The 22,545-nt window shown below is 44.0% G+C and overlaps 1 protein-coding gene across 4 annotated transcripts in view; it reads left to right on the plus strand.

The window, feature by feature from the left end:
• The window catches only part of IMMP2L (inner mitochondrial membrane peptidase subunit 2), a 623,205-nt gene that overhangs the window by 415,211 nt on the left and 185,449 nt on the right, over window positions 1–22,545 (plus strand). For all 4 annotated transcript variants that reach the window (XM_037156081.2, XM_037156082.2, XM_053661594.1 and 1 more), the window contains one exon: window positions 11,451–11,516. In XM_037156081.2, the coding sequence (XP_037011976.1) occupies window positions 11,451–11,516 (66 nt within the window). The remainder of the gene's footprint in view (window positions 1–11,450; window positions 11,517–22,545) is intronic.

Here is a 22,545-nt window from a genome sequence, read left to right on the forward strand (position 1 = left end):
TTGTTCTTGGTAAGATTTCTCATGAAGCCAGTGTGTCACTATAACTGTGACAGTAGAGCCCAGGGCTAGTGTGTCCCTGTGTCCTCAAGGGATCGCTCAGCACCAGCCCTGGTGCTGCCGTGCAGAATGGAGAGGCTCTCCTGGGAACTGACGTGGCAGAGGGTCTGTAAGTTCCTTTGGCCGACTCAGCAAAAGGCACGTAGGAGGCACAGTCCTGAAAATGAGTTTTTCTGGATCGAGATGGTTTTTCCGTTGGCACGCACGAGATTCTGCGTGCATTCTTCGAAGCTCAGGTTAAGGTGATAAAGTAATCGAGCCTTTTAACACTTAAGGAAAGGTGGAGGTGAAATGAAATAGCTGTTCACAACAGCAAATAATTAATTGAGTCCCTTTGTTAACAGGCGGGAGGTCAAGTACACACAGTCACAACATGGCACAGTCTGCATTCTAAAGAGCCGAGGCTTTGACTTAAAAGCAGTTAGAATGGATTGCTGAGAAGTAATGAAAATGGGCTTTTAATTTAGAAGGGTAGCGATACAGTTTGAAAAGTACTATAAGAGATTCAAATATGGTCACTTAACCTTGCTTTTTGTTCCGTGGAGTTACAACCTTTGTGCTCCATGTCCTTGCCTTTTCTTTTAATTCTATTAAGTTATTTATAATAATTCTGCAGTCGGGTATTGATTATCTGATTAGATTAGCATAGCTATAAGTGCATAGACTTTGAAGTACTAAAGTTAATAGAAAAGGAAATATGACTCCTTCAGAAACACTTGAATTAACTACTTCTTCCTCGTAGGGCTTCTCTGCATATTGTACTCAAATCTGTAAAGCCTGAAATTCTAAAGATTTAGGAAACAATAGTTGTAAAAGATGAGGTGTTCAGGAAGTTTTGTGTAACACGAAACAATACAACAGTTATGCAGGAGACAGAAAACCAAGAGCAAACTTGCATACATTCGAATTGAAAAATGATACCTGAGAAGGGCGAGTATCCGGAACGGACAGGGGTGGTGTTGAAGACGGTCTGTGGGAAGAAGGGCCGGGAAAGACCCCGGGACACGCCTCGGATTGGGCTGTAAAAAGCCGAAGGGAGGCAGCCGGGCACCAGTGACCAGCCTGGAGAAGTGGGCACTGTGCTGGGGGCGGCCAGGTGAGCAGATGGCCGAGGCCGGGAGCAGGCGGTGGCCGGTGGGAGAAAGGGGGTCGGCCTCCGCAAGGCTCTGTGGCTGCAGGCTTTAAATGAGGCTGAATCCAAGGATGTTCAGCGAGATGTATTTCAGTGATTTCATTATATCTCGTCAAGAAAGGCATTTTGTTTTAGGGAGTAGGCTTAGGTTATTTAGAAGTCCAAAACGGAGTCGAATAATGTGGCAGAGCTCAAAACATCTCTTCTCCTGGTCAACCCAAAACATACGCCATTGCCTCTCCACCCACCTCACCTGGGTGAGAGCGCCAGCACATGTTGATCCCAGGGACCTTCCTCAGTCTTGGACGTCTGGACTCCTGTCTCTTGGTGAAGCCCCCGCCACAAGAGACACAGTGGCACAAAACCGATGCTCCTACCATTCAGGTGAAGAATGGGGGGTGGGGAGTGTGTGTTTCTGAAATCTGCTTCGTTTCAATCCAGGCCTCCTCTATGCATCTGGACCATAGGCGTGGACGGCCGGTTGGAGATGTTCTCCCTGGTTCGGTTTGGTCCTTGCACTCCCTTGTAGATGCCCAACGGCTGTACCTGTGTCTGGGAGGCGCTGGTGGAGCTTCAGTGGTGGAAACCTATGGGAACCAGTCCCCTGTGAATTTTCTGTGCACACAGCCTTGAGGGGTTGCTCTCAGGTTGACTTCATAATCTCTCACTGCTATTCTGGATCAGGGGAAAGCTGTTGATCACCCCTGAGCTGCAGGGCAGTTTCTGAGGTGGTGAAAGGTACCACTCATGAGGAGATCAAGGTGACAGCGGTGGAGATTTGAATGCATCGTGTGTGTAGAAAGTGAACCCAGTGCTCAGAGAGGCCAGTGAGCCTTGTCATTGGTCAGCATCTTCCAGCCCAGAATCAGCGGGACTCCCTGTGGAGACCACACATGCAGGCAGATGTGTGTTTCACTTTAAGTGGGCACATGATTGTCTGGAATAAAATTGTGTCTGCCATGTGTATACACTAAAGAATGGTGATAGAAAGGGGTAAATCGCCTGGCAAATTGTATCTTTAACATACTAAGCTTTTATGATAAAGACATACCTGACCACTCTCTATAGTTATAACTGAGTGTCTGATCAGCTGAAAAAGGTCAAGAGAATCTTTAGTACCACAGGTGGAGATCCAGTTGAGATTTGGGGAAGGGATTCCTTGGATCTATAAGTATATCTGTATCTACATCCACACCTACATCTATTATCTCTATATATCACTTGTAGCTAGGAACATTTGACCTCTGGATTTTCTTACCAGGAAGGAGACTTTCCCAGGACAATGTAACAAGGGAAAGAACCGTGGCTTGTGTGAGTTGCAACAAAGTAGCCGACTTTCTGTGACCCTGGGGCTCTGTTAAATGGTCTGAACCCAATTCAGAAATTGCACGGGGCATAGTCCTTCTGTGTGGAAGCCACTGATACCGCACTGTCTCTGACTAACCTGGCTCTGCCTCCCTCTAGTCACTGCTGTGTGCCTTTGTGACTCAGTTTACCCTTGGAAGATAACTCCTGTTAGTCACGGGCAATTGTCTCCCCCATCATCCTTCCCTTGCCCCTCAAGTTCCCTTCCAGTCTCTCACAGTTCTTTTTGACTCCTCACCCATGTTTTTTATGCTGTTCTCAGTTTGCCTCCGTTTGCTGAAAGGCATTTCTTCTCAACCACTCACACCCGTTTGTAATTTACGCCTGTTTACTCACCAGTCCACCACGCTGCGCGGCCGCGGCTCCCGGCTGCGAGGAGCCGGGGCGGTCCTACTAGGTGACCCAGAGACAAATGTGTACCGTTAAGAATAGGAGTCTGACATATAACTTAATCTTCATATCTTTTTAGTTTAAAGCGTTGATAAACTGTCATAGTAGCAACTTTTTGCAGCACAAACTGCAGACAGTGAAATACATAGAAGAAGTTTCTGGTAACTCGCAGCAGTGAGAGCTGTGTAAGTGGCTCTCCAGCTGAGCAAGTAAATGCTGCTGTTCTCTGAGGGGAGCAGCTGTGGCTGGACAGGCAGCGTCCCCAGCCTCACTTCCTGGTCTCCGAAGACAGTTTGCCAGGACTATTCAGTCTGCCACTACTGGGGGCGCAGAGTTGACATCAGCTGACATTTTCAAGGGCGCACACTGAGAGTGGCTATTGGAGCCTGAGAACTCTTCCATAAAACACTAGTGCTGAATTTCAGAAATTAGTAAATTCAACAGGATTAGAACAGAAATGAGCCCTATTGTACTTCTGTCCTCACCTCTGCATTGCCACCAACCTCCAGGAGAGCAACCGTGTTAGAGAGATTAGGGTAGTTTCCTTAATCATGTGGGAATTCACCTTTCCACACACACGTCCCTAACTGCACTAGAAAATTTCGAATCCAGTGTCAAAGTCTCAGTGTTAATAATGCAGGTCACTACAGCTGCTAGAGAGCACAGGATCCTGCAGGCATAAAAGATGGGATAAAGAAAAGAAATGGCTACAAAGTCTTGGGCCCTAAAAACCAGGTGTACAAAGACATGTAACTATTTTGCTATCCCTGAATTTCAGTTTCTTATTGCTAGAAAACCCTATTCTTTTCAAGTTCGGGTAAACTTAAGCCTTTTGTGGGACATTTCAAGGCACATTAATTAATGTTTAGGGGTGTCATGCCCCAGGAGCATCTAAGCTTAGGGGGTTCATAGTGTGGTAGCAGCGGGCGGACACATGAGCCCACACTGGTGTCCCCTAACCTGTCTGGGTCTCACCCCACCCCGCTGCTGGCAGCCACTGAAAGGCTCCCATTTCCATCTGACACTTTATAAGCTATCAAGGGGGTTTCCGACCCCGGAAAGTGCCACGTGGTCACTGTGGCATGTGACAGAGATGGCAAATGTTACCTTGGAGACATTGGGGCCACGGGGTTTGGAGTGAGACCTCTGGGGGGCGCACGTTGGGCACAGTTGCACGGCCTTCAGAAGCTTCATTCTCCCCCAGATGCAGCATTCAGTTTTACTTTTGTGAACATGAAGCTTCTGCCTCGTTCTCCCCCCAGGTGTTCGCCAGGTGAGAAATGAATAATTGGTGAAAAAGTGGGTGTGGGTTAAACCCCGGCTCCTGTAAAATGGGTCTGGACAAGTTTGTTCTCACTCTTCTCACTCTTCCGAAGATGCCCCCAGCCCCAGGTGTGACCCCAGTCTCCCCACAGTGCGACCAGCACTCTGGCAAAGCAGCAGGCGAGCTCTGAGGACGGCCTGACACTGTGCCTTTTTCCTGAGTGTTCTCCGAATGTCCCTGGGCATGGGTGACAATGTCCCCACTTCAGCTCCTCCGCACGAGGGTTCGCTTTTGCACCCCTTTTCAGCTGCTCTGCCCTTCTGTGCCGTATCGACTGATGTGGTGCAGTTTGACCTAGAAAACACCAACGCCTTGTACTTTCCAGCTGTTGGACATCTCTCAAGACGACCACAAGTGTGGAACCCTACTTCCCACCCTGGTGGAAGCCAGAAATACAAAGCTGGTCAGCTCAATTGCAGTATTATGGTTATAGGGCCAGAATGATGCTTTAGTTCCTTTGAAGATCAGTTAATATTGTTTTATTCCATGGCCTTAAATGGAGCTCTATCCCAAAGGTGTCCCCAGAGCGACAGCAGGGGTGGTGGGGGTGGAGGGCAGACCCTCCTTTGACCACAGAAGAACAAGTCAGACACCCCTGAGGGCTGCCCTGCCCCTCGGCCTGGAAGCAGAAGAGTAGCGTGGTGGAAGGCAGCTCTGTGCTTCCGCAGTCTACGCTAGAAAAACATTCACTCTTCGTACGTGCGAGTCTTCATCTTCTCCAGGTCCGCAGCTGTGCTCGACTCTAAGCATATTCAGTGTGTGAAAATGTAGATTTATAAAATAAATCAGGGAATATGTGTTTCAGCCCAGAAGTTTCTTTATAGTCAGAGAAATTTCATTAAATGGCGCGACTCCATACTGCATGTCAGAATCCAGATAGACGTGTGTGTGTACTATATATTTCATATGTGTGCTATACATATTCACATATCTGCGGCCTCTTCTGGGCATTGAAATATAATTGCAATGATGTTTGCTACTAGAAGATTGCAATCCTCTGTGTTTTGAAATTCTTGAATTAATAAATATTAGTAAAAATTGTCTCCTGGGTTAAGATTACACTAAATCTCTTAGATTTTTTTCATAGTTAAGTGAAGACCTTTATTTTCAGCATCAAAACACTCATGTGCAAAACTACTGCGTCTCTTTTCAGTTACAAGAGTTAATCATAATACACATTTAATTGATTTTACATATTCAAGGCTGATTTATTAACAAGACTAGTTGTCACTATTTGCTTATTAAATCTCTTCTAATCATAGTGACAGTGAAACGCTGTGAATTTTAACCGAGAAAATGTTTAACCATAAAACACAGTTTACTTTTTTATGTTCTACACTTTTTATTTAAAAGTTTTTAATTGAATTTATTGTAGTGACATTAGTTAATAAAATTACATAGGTTTCAGGTGCATAATTCATACATCATCTGTATATAGTGTTGTGTGTTCACCACCCAAGGTCAAGTCTCCTTCCATCACCATTTACCCCCTGCACCCTCTTCCGCCTCCACCCCCTCCCCGCCCTCTGGGGACCACCCGGCCATTGTCCGTGTTTACATGTAAGTAGTTCTAGAAGACGAGGCTGAGACCTGACCCCGTTGTTCCCGCTGCTGCCTTCTCAGATCACCGAGCCCTGCCTGGGACCCTTGGGTCCTCTGCAACCCTGTCTTCCTGCTGCTCAGTGGCCTGATTCAGGAAGGGTGGGCTTTGAGAGAAAAGACAAAATGGATAAACCCTCCCTTTCCTGGCCCATTGGCCCCAGGGCTCTGAACCTGGACTCACTTCTATACACGTCACCGAAGTCTGTCCCTGCCCAGTGGTGACCCTTTCCCAGGCTCTCCCCCACACCCCACCCTGTCTGTCCCCTGTCTGAGAAGAGTCGCTGGTATAGAAGACCTTAACCTCGGGGTCTCGTCACTGCTGCTGGAGTTTGCTTTGCTGATACTGAGGGCCTTGGATGAGAGTGTTTTCTGAGATATCAGAACAAAAGCAATTCTTAGGGACCGCCGATACGTACTTTTCAGAATGAAGAGAGACAAGGGTCTGTATAGTTTCTTTTGTTTGAGTTTAAGAGAGTCGCAAGGTGGAAGGAGATGTCCTCAAGGGGCAAATGTGTAGCTGAAATACCTCGGTAACCAGTTGGAGAGTGCTAAGTAATAAAACTACATTGAATTCAGAACATGAATCATTAAAAATGGGGCCATATGCAAATAGACAGAATCCAATGCTGAAGATTACTCATTTTCATCTTGATTTCACAGATAACACCCATTTAATTTAAAATTAACCTGTGACTTTCCATTATGAATACAATTATAGTTGGTTTTAATGTTTCTTCAGTTAATTGTGTAATAAAACTTAACCAAAACTTCCAGATGCCCTTCTAGCCCTCTAATACGACTCTGAAAATCCTTTTATTGGAGGGTCTTTGAAATTAACATTTTGTCTTTGTAAGCCTCAACAAAGGGACCTGATGATATCCTCGGGGCCCTTTAATTGACCTTCTCTATGGCTTTATTTTAGTAAGGGATGACTCTAAAGTTCATGGAGTACTTAGCACTTGGTTGACCCTCTGCCAGAACTTTCCTTCCTGTCTGCTCGGTACTTGTATGATGCTGGGGGTGGGAGAAATCGCCAAGACCTCAGCGGCTTCCCAACTCGTCTGCCCTCAGGCACGAGACATTTGTAAACAGACTGTGGGGACCCTGGCAGACACCCGGTATCCGCTTCTCAGCCCCAGGGACCATTTTTTACGTGAACCCAGGGCCACCAGGTCTTCCTCTTGTTTTTCTTTCAACAAGAACAAGAAATTAGAATTTTTACGTGAAGTCTCCTGTTTGCTTGGCTGGCTCAAGAAAAGTAAATAACATAAATAATATGCGGCCCCAACAAAACGTTTCTACCCACTCCTGTGGTGCTAATCCGGCCCCAGCTTTGGGGCCTCTGAACCAGCCCTACCTGCTCACGGAGCTCGCCTGCACTCGGTGGCTCCCTTGAGGCTACATGGGGTAGTGCCAGCCATTTCCTCTGCCCAAGTTTGTGGGGTTTGCAGGGCCCACAGGGGTCCACGCAGATGCACTAAGGCCGTGGGGAATGGGTGAGATGCTGTGAAAACCATGGCAAACCTGGGCAGTATTATATTTTAAAAAATCCAGAAATAAAGCAAACCCACAAATAAACAAGGGAAGCCGTCATGCGATAACTTTTTTATGAGTCTTATAACTGTGTTGGGTGGACTTTTCGTTCTACATCTTGTTCTGATGATTAAGACAGCAATCCTTGCATTTTTAAATTGTGATGGTGTCAAGTTATGTGATATAATGGCTGACCATACTAAGGGCAGTACAGAATCAGCTATCTGATATAAGGTGTCCCCACAATATTCTTACTTTTACCTCATTAATGAAGTAAAAGTTTAGAGCTTGCTGTAATATATGCAATGCAATTAGTGTCCAGTAGATTGTGATGTTTTTGAGGGATCAGTGTTTATATTAATTAGGATGTGGCTAAAGTGACCTCTAGGCCTGAGATTTTCCATGACACCCTGGGCCAACCCTGAACCGTGATTATAAATATAAAAATCGACAGGATGCCTAGAGGGAGGGTTGACAATTCCACTCTAATGGGAGAGGAGTCGGAGTGTTTCAGCACAGGGGCAAGGTGCCCATGTGACCTCAGGGCCAGTGTGGGGTCAGGCACTGAGCTTGCTGGTCCTCTCACCCCACAAGACACAAGAGATGGCTCTCTGGGGTTTTCCAAAGTACCTGCCCAGATTTCCTGATGGGGCAGAATTACCACCTTTAAGAACACACAAGAACGTGAAATCAGTTAGACAGATCCCAAGACATAAGCCTGACTCTGGCCTGTCCCAGGGTAAAAAATGGCAGCCTTTCTATCAAGATAGGAAATGAAATTCAAGAAGAATATTAAGTACTGTAAATCTTATAACTATTCCCTCTCCACAGCCAGGCTTGTTAGAGACAGATGCTGCCAAACCAAACCAACCTACGCAGTGTGGGGAAAATCCTAGGCCTCTCACCCGAGCCCCTGGAGAACCCTTGCCTAATTAAATCCCAGCCTAAAACAGAATGACTAAAACCCAGGCTCCAGAAATAAATATTGTCAAATGATGCTTATTAGGAAAACACTCAAATGACAGATTAAAATGCAAATATTGGTATTTATGGGGCAGGGATACTTATATCCCTAAAGTAAGGCATAATCCTCCACTCGTTATGCTTCACTTCCTAGCATATCTGCAAGCGGCCAAGAAGATTTAGACAAAGGGAAGTTCACTGACTCTCTCAATGTAAATCCGTAATAATTTCCATATCACTTCCACATACTTCAGCAGCCTAGTGATTACAGTATAGATTTTGAGCATTAATGGGATTAATGATAGTAATAGCTTTTTTCATTCTGAATCATTTGATTAGATCCAAGTTTAATATTTCATTAAAATTTATAGATATGTTTTTGTAGATATATTTAAGTGGTAATTCATAAGACTTTAATTATATAGATAGCTCACTTTGCATATTCTATTTTGCTTTGTGAACTTAAGACATAGATTATTTTAAAATATAAAAGAGTTTTCTGCCTTGGCTGGTGTGGCTCAGTGAATTGAGAGCTGGCCTGTGAACTGAAAGGTCACTGGTTTGATTCTCAGTCACCGCATGTGCCTGGGTTGTGGGCCAGATCCCTGCTTGGGGGACATGCGTGAGAGGCTACCGATCAATGTTTCTCTCTCCCTCTCTTCCTCGCTTCCTTGTTCTCTCTAAAAATAAATAACTAAAATATTTTTAAAAATAGTTTTCAAGTATCTCAAGAACTTCAAGATTGTTGGTATAGAAGATGTTTTAGGCTGACAAGGGTTGCTTTTCCAAAGATTTCATTAACATTAATATTGCATTATATTAGGTGGGGGAACCCAGTCCTTAGATCAGTTCTCATGCCCACCTGGGCGTGTTTCCGCTCAGATAACATCACATGACACAATTGTCGTCTGCCAAGGGGCTTCCCCGTAATCAGAACAGAAAGCGCAGGCTGTGTTTTACCACACAGAGGCCGGCCCCCGCCCACCCCGCCTTTCGGTTTATGGCCTTTCCGATTTCCCCACACAACGGCCGGTGCGTTCTCTCTGCAACCGCAGATGTGAGGTCCCGGGTAGAGCGTAACTTGTGTTTTCCATCTATAAATTCTGTTTATATTTTTACATCATTAAAAATCCTTTTATAACATCATTTTTAATGACTGAGAAATGTTTGATAATGTGGCTGAGCTGTAATTGATTAAACCAATCTATTCTTGTTGAATTTTTTTCTCTTTTTAAGAAATAGACAGCATCCACTTAGGTGAAATTTTTGCACATGTTCATAATCATTGCATTAGCATAAATTCTAAAAAGTGTGGTTGTTATGTTAAAAAGAATATAAAATCTTGGCATGTTCACAGAAAGGCATGTTACATGACCACACTCTTAATATTCAGATTATTCTTGTCCCTAAGCCCTCGACAACAAACTATTAATATTATTTCTTTGTCAATATTATAGAAAAATGGTACTCCATTGTTTTAATGTGCAACTCTTTGGTGATCACTGAGGTAGAATTTTTTTTTTAATGTTTCTGGTTATGTAAAGAGGGGACGCAGGAGGGACTTTTCTGAAAGCAGCCTGTGCAGAGGCCGTGTGTTCTGTCATCTGGGATGCGCCCTCACGCAGCTGTACACAGAGGACACCGAATTCCTAGAAATACAATGTTCAGTCAACTCAGTAAGGAGAACAGTTCAGACACAGTCAAATTTCCTTTTAGAATAAAAAATAATAGATGTAGTAAAAAATCCCGAGACTGATTGTCACAAGTACATGCAACTTTGGTTTAGACAACTTCATTTTCTCTGTAAGCTATAATGTAAAATACTCATCTTTTGGATGCTTCCTATTTCCTTGAATGAAGTACATTTTAATATATTTAATCTTTGAATATATTTTGAATATATTTAATCTTTTTCAGTTTTTGTGCATTTACCTTTTTTTTAAAAAAAAGTAATTCAATTCAAATGCAACTTGAATTGAAAATATGTTTACTTATCCCTGATTTTCAGATATTTATTGAATGAACATTTATGTGAAATAGGTCTGTTAGATCAAGAAGCTTAAAAGGCTATCAGCAGAAAATGGGACAAATTAAGACTGAGGCACCCATTGCTGGGTAGCATTACCCTGCCTGCCTGTAGCTCTTTAAAACAAGCACCTCACACATCTTCTGAGGTCACAAGGCCATGGGCAGGTCAGGTGGGGTATGGTGGGGGGGGCGCGTCCGGCACAGGGTCTCCCCTGAGATTGCAGTGCAGCTGTTAGCCTGAGCTGCACCCTGAGGACTTGACTGGGGCTGAGGAGGGCGCTTCCAGGTCCCTTCATGGGATGCTTGGCTGACCTTAGCTCCTCACCGCATGCTGGTCCACAAGGCTGCCAGACACAGACGGGGCTTCGCCCGGAACCAGAGATCAAAGAGATAGATGGGGAGGAGGGAAAGGAGGAAAGGGGGCAGGTGGGAAGCGGGGTATTCATTCAGCGTGAATGGTATACTTTACGTAATTACTCACAGTCCACTATCGGTCACAGCCTAGAATAAACGACATCTGCGCCAGGTACGTCAGCAGCCATCCACGTGTTCCGACTGGCCGCAGCCTTGTTCTGGCTCTCTGAGTTGCACAATCTTAAAATGGCTAACCATGAACAGAATTTAAGGCAGTTTCCTAATTCTTTACTTTATCAAAAAAAAAAATACCTCCATTCTCGGGGTTTTCTTGAGGATTTAAATCCATCTCCTCTGTTCATTTTAAATGGAATGAAGAAATTTCAGTATGTTACCATTTTAAATAAATGCCCCATCATTTTTTACATATGAATCTTCGTTGCTTTAAGTACTTACCTTTAATAATGCAATTCTTTATCGCTCTTTATTTTTACTTTTTATGAAGTTTCAGCATGACTTCTTTCCCTCCAGAGAATTCCTTCGATAGTAGCTCCATCTCACTTGGGGCCTGCGTAGTGCTAATGTCAAGGATTTGTGATTCATGAATCTGTAATACCTTTAATAAGGCCATTTGTAGAATTTCTTTTTGTTTTCTTCAGACAACAGAGACATAACTGATTGCATAATCTTATCTCATTCCAGGTCCCCTAAAAACCCAGGACAGAAGATCATTAAGAGAGTGATAGCTCTGGAAGGAGATATTGTAAAGTAAGTACTCGAAACTGGTGTTTGTGAGTTCAAGCTGCACATGTCTACATTTTTGTTGAGTTTCAAGCCACATTACATGGGAAGTACATTTCAAAGAGGACCAAAGCTTTGGAGACCTTCCAAATGAGAGGACATAGTCAACTGTTTCAGGATGTGAGAGTGCATGAACCTGCCGGGTCTATTACTGTCCTTTAACTGGGAGGCACAGCAGAAATAAACTGTAATTACACTGAAATTAACTATGTTTTCTAAGGCGACCATTAAATTACTGTTTTTCAGATATGAGAATTAGCATGATTGTTTTAGATGATGATGTAAAGGTTCGAGGTTCGTGTTAGAAACATTTAAGAACGCTTTGTTATTTTAGAAACAAATTCAGAAACTGAGGGGGAGCTTTTATTATTATAGGGACAAGAAAAATGGGAAAAAATGGGAAACAAACTTCTGAATCATCCACAAACTAGTAGCTTTAGAAAATAGCATTGTAGCAATGAGGTGTTTTAACAATGTGTCCCAATGTCTTGTTTATTCAACTTGCTGATAAATGTAGAACAGTGTTTGAGATTCAACAAGTAAGTTGATGTGGCATCTCCTTCTGCATCTTTAAGTAAATTGTAGCCAGGGCTATGCAACGTGAGGGTCCAAATGCTTGTACAACTATATTCAGAAAGTTCTGATCCTGCTTTTTGGAAAAGCCGAGTCCTATAGTGTCCGTAGGCTACTATTGCACAGATTAGGTGCTCTCATTAAAGTGAGCCTCCGTGGGGCTTAGGGACAGAGTCTGGGCCGGGCATTCTCCAGTGATGGTGGGGGATCTCTGGGAGGTACAGGACCTTCGTGGGAGTTTGCGGGATCAGACTCCTTCCTAATAATACTCAGAGGGTGCTTGTCCTCTCCACTCTCATTTGCCTGTGTGTCCGGGAGAGCTTTCCTGAGGCTGCCTGGGTGAGAGGTCGCCCCTGCAAACTGACTGCAGCGGTGGGAGAGAGGGGACTGTGGCGTTTTTACTCAGCTGGGAACTAAAAGGACTGGCAACGATGTTCAAAATGCCACTCTTCTCATTCTTTCTTCTTTTGTTTCGAAAAATAAATATGCTATGCTTTTCACAAAACGTGTTCTTCATGCTAACATACAGGTTTATTGTTATTTTAGATGGAATCACTAAAGATTTTTTTAATTCTCCATTTTAATTTTTAATAATGGTCGACATTGACAGGCAGTATCCACAGAAACATAACGGCTTTGAGACCTCAATTATTTTTTAAAAGTGTCGAGGAGCCCTCCGAGGCTGCTCAGCACTTGGAGAGGCAGTTGGAGAGGCCGCCGGTGCGGAACGAGTGGCCCCAATTTTCATGTCAAGATGACCTGCTTATCAGAAGCCCGAGTGGAGTCAGTGGGGCTTCCAAGGGGTGATGCGTGTGGGTCGCATTTGTGAATGTTTGCTTGGTCTTCTTTTTCTTTTAAAAGCTTCATTAACAAGGCAAAAAGTTGGCTTGAAGCAGTGGTTCAGAGCATCCAGCCAAATATCCCTCAGATTGTTAAAGAGGGGGCTCTCGGAGGGCTGGACTTTCTATCTTCACGTCAACATTGATTAATGTCATCGATAGTCACTTGGTTCTCTGGGTAACTTCGCCAGGGATGCGGTCAGTTCACCATGCCAACCCCAGTGCACGTGCTTCTCTGTGACATGGGCAGTAAGAAGCCCATGGCCACGGTATTTAGACCGCCCCATTAATGACAGTGAGATGTGTTGCATAGTTCTCTGCTTTTCCTTATGCATTTGTTATGGCTGACACAGAAGCATGGTTTTAGAAAAGGATGAAAAGAGCACGAAGTCCCAGAGTGCGGGCAGTCACTGTGAATGACCCACAGTTGAATGTTCGGAGGCATCCATGTTTTTCACTGGCAGCCTTGCATTCCGGCTTCACAGTTTTGTCAGCAACGAGGCTGCATATGGCATCTCCTCTCACTTGGTGAAATATGCTCTGGAGACTCGGAATCTGGGGTTCCATGTAGGTAGTGACCTTAATGAAGAAGAAAGAGAATAGTCTTTTTAGTTCCTGATGAACAGGGTAAGCACAGAATAGGTCACCTGCAGTAGACATGTTGGGGAGGAGAAAGGGATGATTTTAATAATCAACGTAATAAACTGGACTTCCCGGGCAAGCTGCTACAAATGGCCACCTTACCAGTGAAATGTAACCTACTTTGTAAATCACTTCACGTGATTTGACTTTGTTTACACTGTGACTGCCCCCCTGCCTTATTTGGGAGAATGCCCAGAAGTGGTCTTGGAACCACCTCCCGGCTGGGGGAGGACTGTGGTTGGCAAGATCTGTGTCCAGGAGTGGGCTCTGCTCTCGGCACACACTTTCTCCTGCAGGTGTGGATGCTGCGGGGTCGTCACGGGTGGAGAAGCATGAGAGTCCTGTCACGGTAAAATGTGTGAATGATAAGTCTTCAAGGCTAGAAACTACTATACGATGTCAAAACACTCTAACTCATTAAAAATAGCTTTCTGGTATGAGCAAAAACAAAATCCATTGAATTAATGGACATTAAACACTTAAAACCTTGTTGATTTTAAGTATGCAGTTTAAGATACGGAAATCAATATCAGCCTATCACAGATACTTAGATCACATTATGTTTCAGGAGAAGATGAAGCTTCATAGGAAGACAAACAGAACCAAACTGAATTTTTCCCAATATACAGTATTTGCCGTGTACAACGCATACCGACATTTATATGCGCATAATACACGGGATTATTGTGCCCATTATTATGCCCATGGTGTATGATCATTATACCCATGTATAATGCTCATCTTTATTTTTTCCCTAAAAAATCTGGGTAAAAAAGTGTGCATCACACATCACAAAGTGAAGAGTAACTTTTTTCAATGGTTGGTACAGTAGCTTTGAGTGAGAGAAACCTCGTGTGTCTACATAGCTGTCCTTGAGGACCGTGCCCTCACGTAATGCATTTTGGTAGACCAGGAATTGGGAATGCATGCTGTCCTGAATGGAAGGGCAGCATAAACAGGAAACTCAGAAAAAAGAAAACAAATAAAAAACCACAAGTTGTGTCCAGGACCCTGCAAGGGTAGGGGCATTGACTGCTTTAGACCCCAGAAGCTGGTGGGAACTGGGTGGTCATTGCATTTTGGGGCCTCAGACAATGGACACTTGACCCGAAGGATTTCAGAAATTTCTGAGGCCCTTTGCCTGGTTCAGTTTGAACCTGCCTTTTTCCAAATCAAATCGTGGCTCATCCTTGTTTAGTACCTGAGGTCTGCCCAGTGCGATCCTTTAGTAAATATGGGCCTGAGCAGGGAAGTTAGGCATTCCAGGGGCTGTGTGGTAGTTTGGTTACTGCTGAATAAGAGGCATTTGTGAAAAAGCATCAGTTTCCCTGTGATGTCAGCCAGAAAAATTACTTGCATCGCCTGAACATCCTTACCTCCTTCTTGCTAAAGTATAGTAATTATTATTTTTACTTAATAATTATAGATCGGTTGGTAGGGAACCCATGCCTTTTTGGAAATATTTCTTCCTTTGATGTAGTTGGAGTTGATTATTTATCACACTGCTGCTCTATCAGTGAGGAAAAATGGAATTGTTAATGAAAACTGGCTGCCTTAGCAATAGGTATTTCTTACTAAACATCCGAGCTATAGTTTCCTTAAATTTATATGTAGGAGTGATAATCTTGATTTTTTTTAAGGCCCAAGTTATTTCTGTCATCCACTGAGTGGCGTAGGGGGATTTCAGAGGTGCCACGAGAAAGGCCGTGTGCATCCTTAATTTAGGAGACGCACCAGCTGCTGGAAGTCGCTGGGCCTTTTAGATTAAATTGCTTTTTCCCATAATGGTGTCACCTATTATTGGGGTCTCTCCCCCTCCCTCAATGGGGGTTTCATTTTCCACCTTAGTCTCCCTGTCTCATGGAAAAGACTCTAGTTTAGATATGGAAATCTCCCTGTTCATTCATCACACACAGGCATTAACCCATTTGGTTTGGTTTGGTGTAGAGGTCATGAGTGTCACCTGTAACTGCAGGCAGTATTGACTTGGATGCCAGCTTTGCCATGTCATGTGTTGTTATTAGCAGGAGACACCATAATTTGGTCATTGTGTACTGAGTGCCTTGGGTATTCGCTGCATGCTAGGCACCGTGCTGGATCCCAGGATTACAGACATCAAAAGCTGCAGTCAGTCCTTGTCTTCTGGAGTTTATAGTCTGAGGGAGAAACAGAGCTAATGAAGAGATGCAATGCCACGGGACAACAGCCACTAGGGGGCGTGCCAACAGCCACTGGAGCTCAGGAAGGGGAGCTTCTGGTGGACCTGAGGAGGTGCCCTGTGTTGGAGACAACTTCTGGGTTCAGGTGAGGGCTAAGAAGGAAATCTGCAGCCTCCTCCTTAACTGTGAAAGGATGGCTCAGGGTGGCTCAGGATGGCAAGTTCAAACCTTACCAGAGCCTCTGAAGTAAAGAGGAAAGGTTCCCCAAGGTCCGTCTGGTGAGTGTCCTTCTAATTTATGTGTTGCGGTAGGAGATTGAAAGGATTAGAAAGCTATTTATCTAATGGCAGTTTTTTCTTTGAATGTTCCAAAAGGAAAAAATATACATACTTGAGATGTATCTGTAAGGATTGACGTTGCCTAGTGTGTATGGCACAGGTGGCAAACACAAGGCCCGTGGGCCGAACCTGGCCCTCCACCTTGTTTTATCCGACCCTACACCTTGTTTCTACCCGGCGGCAGTGCTGAGCTCTCGCTTAACTGTTAAGGAGCAGTTACATGTATACAGTCCTCACATTACATGCGGCCCTTTGAAGGAAACCGAGAGGCTGATGTGCCCCCCCCCCCCCCCCCCCCCCCCCGTGAAGGTGAGTCTGACACCCCTGGCGTGTGGTATGCAGTCTTCCTGGCTGGCGTTCGAGGCACATGTTTGAAAGCACAGCACATCCAGAGTGCTTCTTTCGTGCCTAAATAATGAGCGACATTCTCAGGAGTAACATACACAAAGATTCCACAGACAGATTGGTGGGTAGCCATGACACCTAGACAAAACCTTTTACAGGAAGTTAAAGGCAAGAACACAAAAATGAATATGAAAACAATGTCCTCGTTATTTGCTATTTTCTTACTGAACTCAATGTATCCCCTTGCTTGGCTCTAAAAAGTGGTGTTCGATTCATAACTTTGATGCCTTTGGCCAAGCACCTTTTCTGTCTTCTCCGCTGGCCTTGGGACTTGACTTTGGGAGTCTGCTTCCTAGCAGGCACAGTCTCAAGGGGGGGGGGGGGGCTGGCTGCAGTGTTAGCCTCTTTTGTTGCTGCCTTGATTACATTTCTTAGGAGTGTAACTTTCTGAAGTTGTGAACTCTAAGTAAAAATACAGAGGAATGCTAACTTTTGACACTCCTTTGAACTAAATATTGATTTTTTTATTTTTCTCAGCTCACAGCAATATAAGTCTGTCAAATATTTTGAAAAGATGTAAAAGTATAATTATTGCAGTAGGAAGCTAAAAAGATTGTCTTAAAATACCTTTTTAACTCAGCTTAAGAAGCATGCCAGAAAGATTCAAGACTATTTGAGCCTGAATAATTAATAGTTAAGGAACAGATAGCTCTTCCACTTTTGTGCACTTCCAGTTAACCTTTTTTAAACTTAAAATTGACCGTGCTTTCTCTTTTAAAATGTTTGGAGGAAGGGTTTCTTGCAGGGAACATTTAAAGTATTGACTCAATTAGTTGTGGAAGCTCTTAAATATTTACAGAATTTTTTCGTATAAAGTTTTTTAGATGCCTAGGGGAAAAAGGGTAACGTCCTGTAAGGGGAAGGAAGAGCATCACTCTCTCTCAGAGTGAGTTGTGAAGAGAGTTGGTCTCAGCTCTGGTCTTTGCAAGCCGTGTGACCTGGGAAAGTTCCGGGTCACTCTGAGTTTTCACAGTTATTTTGCAGACAAACTTAGGAAAAATAATATATGCAGCGATCCTTTGTAACTGTTAGCACACCATCCAAGTACACTGCATCATTAACTGATGCTCTGTGGGAGGCGATGGCTGTCACTTGGTTTGTGCAGAGCTCAGCCAGAGCGTGGCAGGATGCCCTCCTCACTGTAGATTATCCCGTTTTTTGGTTGTTGTTGAAATGACTTGCTTATACTGCTAGGTTAAGGTACGAGTCCATATTTTTGAACCCTAAACCTGGAAGAAAGACACTTTTAAGACTTCTTGTGCACACACCGAAATGCTGGCCCCATGCCTTTGGGAGCCGGGCCCGCTTCCTCGGCACACTGTCTCCTGTTGCAAGATACGGTGTTTCTTGCTGGTGTTTGTTCCTTGTTATGTCTGTGGCAGTGATCAGGAAACCTTATCTGTGAATGGCTGGTAATAAATAGTTCTGGCTTTGCAGGTCCTATGGTCTCTGGCAAAAGAAAGTACTCACGTCTGATACAGCAGTGTGAACGCAACTGGTAAATGAATGTTCCAGTGCAACGTTATTTTAAAGACAGGTGTCTGGACAAGATTTGGCTCATGGTCCATAGTTTGCCAGTCTTTGATCTGTGTGATCTACTGCGATTCCTTTAACTTGGAAATCCATAGAAAATATAAAACTTATATCTTGTCCTTGCTACTTGTTTAAATGGAAAAGAAGAATGAGCCTACAAACCAGGGTCCTTTAGTTGTTTATGGGTTGGAACAGGGCAGGAGCAGAGGGACTACTCAGTGGCTCCTCTAAGCACAGCCTTTGCCGAGTTGTTAGAAGCCATGTGGGTGCATCCGGCCAGGGGAGACATTGGTCTGGGGCTGGGTAAGGAAGAGCGATCACACCCTGCAGACCTGTCCCGCTGGGGAGCACCCACAGTGCCCATTAAGAGCACAAGCTCTCTCTTCGCCTAAATAGTCTCTTCTTAATGTGGAAGGAATTACACTTGGGAGGAGTCAGATGCTACTACCCCGTGCTATTCGTCACTCCTTTTATAAAGCAGACATTAGAACTCCAGTTATTATTTGCCTATTATTTTTTAGCTCATTCAGCCTGGAGAGGGGGGTGCAGATCAAACTGATATACAGAGAAGAAGCTAATATCCTAGGGGAACCCTTTTAAAAAAAGGAACTTAGTTCCTCAATTCATTCTTTTGTTATGATAAATATTCGGATGTAATTTAACTTATTCTTGACACCAGAAAAAGCCCTGGTCCCTGCTGCCTGTCACATCCAAACCCAACAAATAGACAGGGATTGAATCTTTACAGGCACTTGATCCAGATGGCCGGCCACCTGAGAAGACCCCCCCCCACCGTTGTACCCTAACACACCTGTCTCACACATCCTTTCCAGCCAGCCTTTTTATAAGGAGGGAAGAGTGTAGGTAAGGGATTTGGAATTCAGGGAAGAGGTTAATCAGATAAAGGCTGCAGTCCGAATTGTTTATCTGTACCCTGGGCGATTCTTTATCTGTGTCCTGTGTCCAGAGTTCCTGGTGGCCAGGATGTCCCTCATTGGAGCACAGCGGCTCAGACAGCATCTTGATCTTTGCATATGCATTAACTACTAAACTTATTAATTAGTGCTTAAAACTGAAATTTTCCATCACTGAGCTCCCCATCATTATGACAGATACCCATGTACATCGTATTATAGCATCTTAGGTGCAAGCACTAATTATCCCCATATTTAAAATGTTGATTTGGAAACTAAAGTCTGTTTGCAGTGTGGCAAAATTGGAACATGTTTGTTGACAATGACATTAATTGTAAATTGTTCATTAAAAAGACGTGCCATCTAGTGTTCCCCTGCAAAGTGATCCTGCATGAGATGCTAAATGGCTTATGCCTGCAGAATAAGATTTTGAAATTGGTCATTCTTGTAGTTGCAATTCCATTGAGAATCTGAGTGAGAAATATTGTAATTAATATTTTTCATTATTAGGGGCTGACAGTGGTTGATATTTTCTTTCGAAAGAGTAAACTGCATGGTGGAGGTGGTATATTTGGGGTGTGATAAGTAGCCAGTCATTAACTTCAAGCATCTGCACCTGGACCCTGGGGAGCCAAGAGGGTTTTCTCCTTTGCTTGTTACATGAATAGCTTCTGCTCCCTGACCCAGAGGAGATGGTGATTTCAACGCCTGGCCCCGAGCAGGCCGTGGCAAACACGCTGCCGCACCTCTCCCTGTATTGATATTTCCAAGGAACATTTGTGGACTCTGGATTTCAATTTTGCATGCATCAAAAAGTAAATGACTGTTTAATCTTTTACTGTGACACGAAGAGGAGCAAGTAATACATGCTGGAATGGAGTTGAGGAGGAGAGAAAGGCGAACTGAAAGATTTTCTATGTGAAATGAAAGTGATAAGCAGTAGGTTTTACAAAAGCCTGGAATAGGACAATTGAAGAGGAAGAATGAATGGATTATGATTTAGGGACCTGCATGGGAAAGCGAGGTGACCTGTAATGGGTTTCGGGGGCTGTCTTTGGGGGATTTTGTAAATCAAGCCTGATTGTAAATCTCATGCAGCTATCATTAAAATCCAGAAAACGCCCTAGGCTTGATGGAAATGGAAATGACTTCTAACTTGATAATGTCCCAAGCTCAGGTTGCCTCCCTCATAGGACTTTCCAAAAATAATGCTTTTTGAAAATTAAAACTTGCAACATCCCTAGTAATAAAGTGAAAGAAATCAAGAAAGATGCGATAATAAAACTTGTAGGAAAGTTTCCATGTCCCCATTTCCAGGAATGTGTGAAAACATCACCGCATTGAGCCAGTAATGAGTATTAACATCATTTTAGTCTGTGCCAATGTGAAAGGTGAAAAAAAGTATTTCTTACAGTTGTTTTCACTTACATTATTTTCATTGCTAATATGAATCATATTTTAGAAATTTATCAACCTTTTATTTCCTTTTGTAAGGACTGTCTATTCCAGAATTAAGCATTTTAAAATGGTGCTAAATATTTTCTTCTTCGTTTGAATATATTATGTATGTTAACTCTGTCATACTTAGATTGAATATATTTCCAGTTTGGGATCTGCCTTTTAGTTTCATTCTCATAGACTATATAAGGAAATACATTTTCTTTTGTCATTTAATCTAATTTTGATGGCTTGAGGTCCATGAAAGAGAACTTTAGAAATTGAGTTATTTGACATAATCTTATACATTTATCCATTGTGAGTTAACATTGTTAGTTGTTGATACAAATCTACACAGTTTACAGATACAGAGATAAGGTACTGCACTATAAAGCTTGTAACAGGATTTTTGCAGTATTTTAAAGTTATAAAAATATAGAAATATTTTATTGTAGAAAACCAAGTGTATGTCTGTTTAGCTTCCATAGACAACACATGGGAGGTAGGTTGTTCTAGCAGTGTTTCTCAGAATGTGAACTCTGGGCCTTAACATCTATCGTCCCAGAACCTTCTAGAAATGCAGAATCTTGTTCCCACCATACTGAACCTGGGCTGAGACCAGCGAGCAATCTGTCTGAATAAGCGTCCAGGTCATCCTGATGCCTGCTGAAATGTGAGAAAAGGTTCTAGTGTGAGGTCTAACACCAAGTAACTTTGGCCTTGAAGTGAGTAGTATAAAGTCACTCTCTGGTCTAACAGGGCATGGCATGGGGCTGCTTCCCCACAGACAGATGTAATGTTTTGCATCGCGGCTCTCTGCCCTTTACCATGTTGGCTACGGCTGCCTCACTGCCTAAGCTCAAACTCCCAATGCTGGGATTTGCGTTAAGAATTTTGGTGGGAAAACCTATGGAGTGGTGTCATGTCCCTGTGTCCTTCTGAGTCTGTAATGACAGTGTCCGATCCTGACCGCCACTTCTGCCCCAACTATTTTTAGAGGTTCCCTCCTGCTTCCTTTGTAAACTCAGCCCTCCCTGAGTGCCCGCGCCAATAGGGAACTGGAGAGCAGCTGGTGATAAATTGGAGGACCCTGCGCTGAATGATTTCCAACAGGGCTTGAGCTGAGATTCCATTATAGTTATTTATTATGTAGAAAAGAGGGAAGCCACAAGTACATAAATTTTTTGTAGGAGGATTAGCACCAGGAAGGCCGATGCTCCATTCCAGGGCGGGGAGGGGGGGTGGGTCCTACCCCTGGGCCATTCCCCACAGCTGCCCTGTCTGTGCAGGCTCTTGGACTGCATGTAGGCCTTGCAGGTCTCCCTTAAGGAAAAGGCTTCTGAGACGAGCAGTGAGGACTTCCTGTCACAGTGCCAGGAAGACGGGTCACCAAGCCTTCGTTACTTCTTCCTGCATCTATGTCTGTACCCTAATTCATTCCCTCTCTTGCACTGACCGATCCATCCTTCGCACTCACACAGGAATGATTTATACAAAATGTTCATGTCATTGTGTCTCCCACCCTCAGGAATACAGCCTTTACGACCCCCAGGGATCTGGTCCCTGGGTGTCTCTCCAGCCACACAGAGAAGTGGCAGTTTCTTGGCGGCTTGGTGCCTGTTCACATACGGTTGCCTTTGGTTTGGGCTGGGCTAACTTTTGCTCACTTCCATTTCTAGGAATTTATCTGGTAGAGAGACTTGCACATGAACATAGGGGAGTAATGCAGGGGCCCACTTACAGCATTGTTTACCGTGGCAAAAGCCTGAAACCGTCTAAGTGTACATTAGTGTCATCAGGGACGTTCGGGTCGTTCGTACAGCATAGCAACCTGGAACAATGAGGAAGAAAAGGCAGGTGTGCGTGTGCACACACCCACTCGTGCTTGTCTGGGAGTGGGCTACTGGGTGTCAGATCCTGACTCCCATCGCCTCTTCCTCCCCAGTCACTCTCTCAGGCCTCACGCCCACTCTCTTTGCCGTCTGAACTGGTGAGCAGGCACTAGCAAGTGTGTAACTCCTGCTTGTAGCGAAGGGGAAGAGGGGGCGTCAGGGTCTGGAATGTGGGGGAGATTGTCCACTCCAAGCTCTTTAATGCTGTAGGATTGTACTGTCAGGAGAGACTGTAGCCCCATCCCCGACCCCTGCTTTCTTCCC

The sequence above is a fragment of the Artibeus jamaicensis genome, unplaced genomic scaffold, assembly GCF_021234435.1.
Source record: "Artibeus jamaicensis isolate MK-2021 breed Jamaican fruit bat unplaced genomic scaffold, CSHL_Jam_final contig_1016, whole genome shotgun sequence".
NCBI lineage: Eukaryota > Metazoa > Chordata > Mammalia > Chiroptera > Phyllostomidae > Artibeus > Artibeus jamaicensis.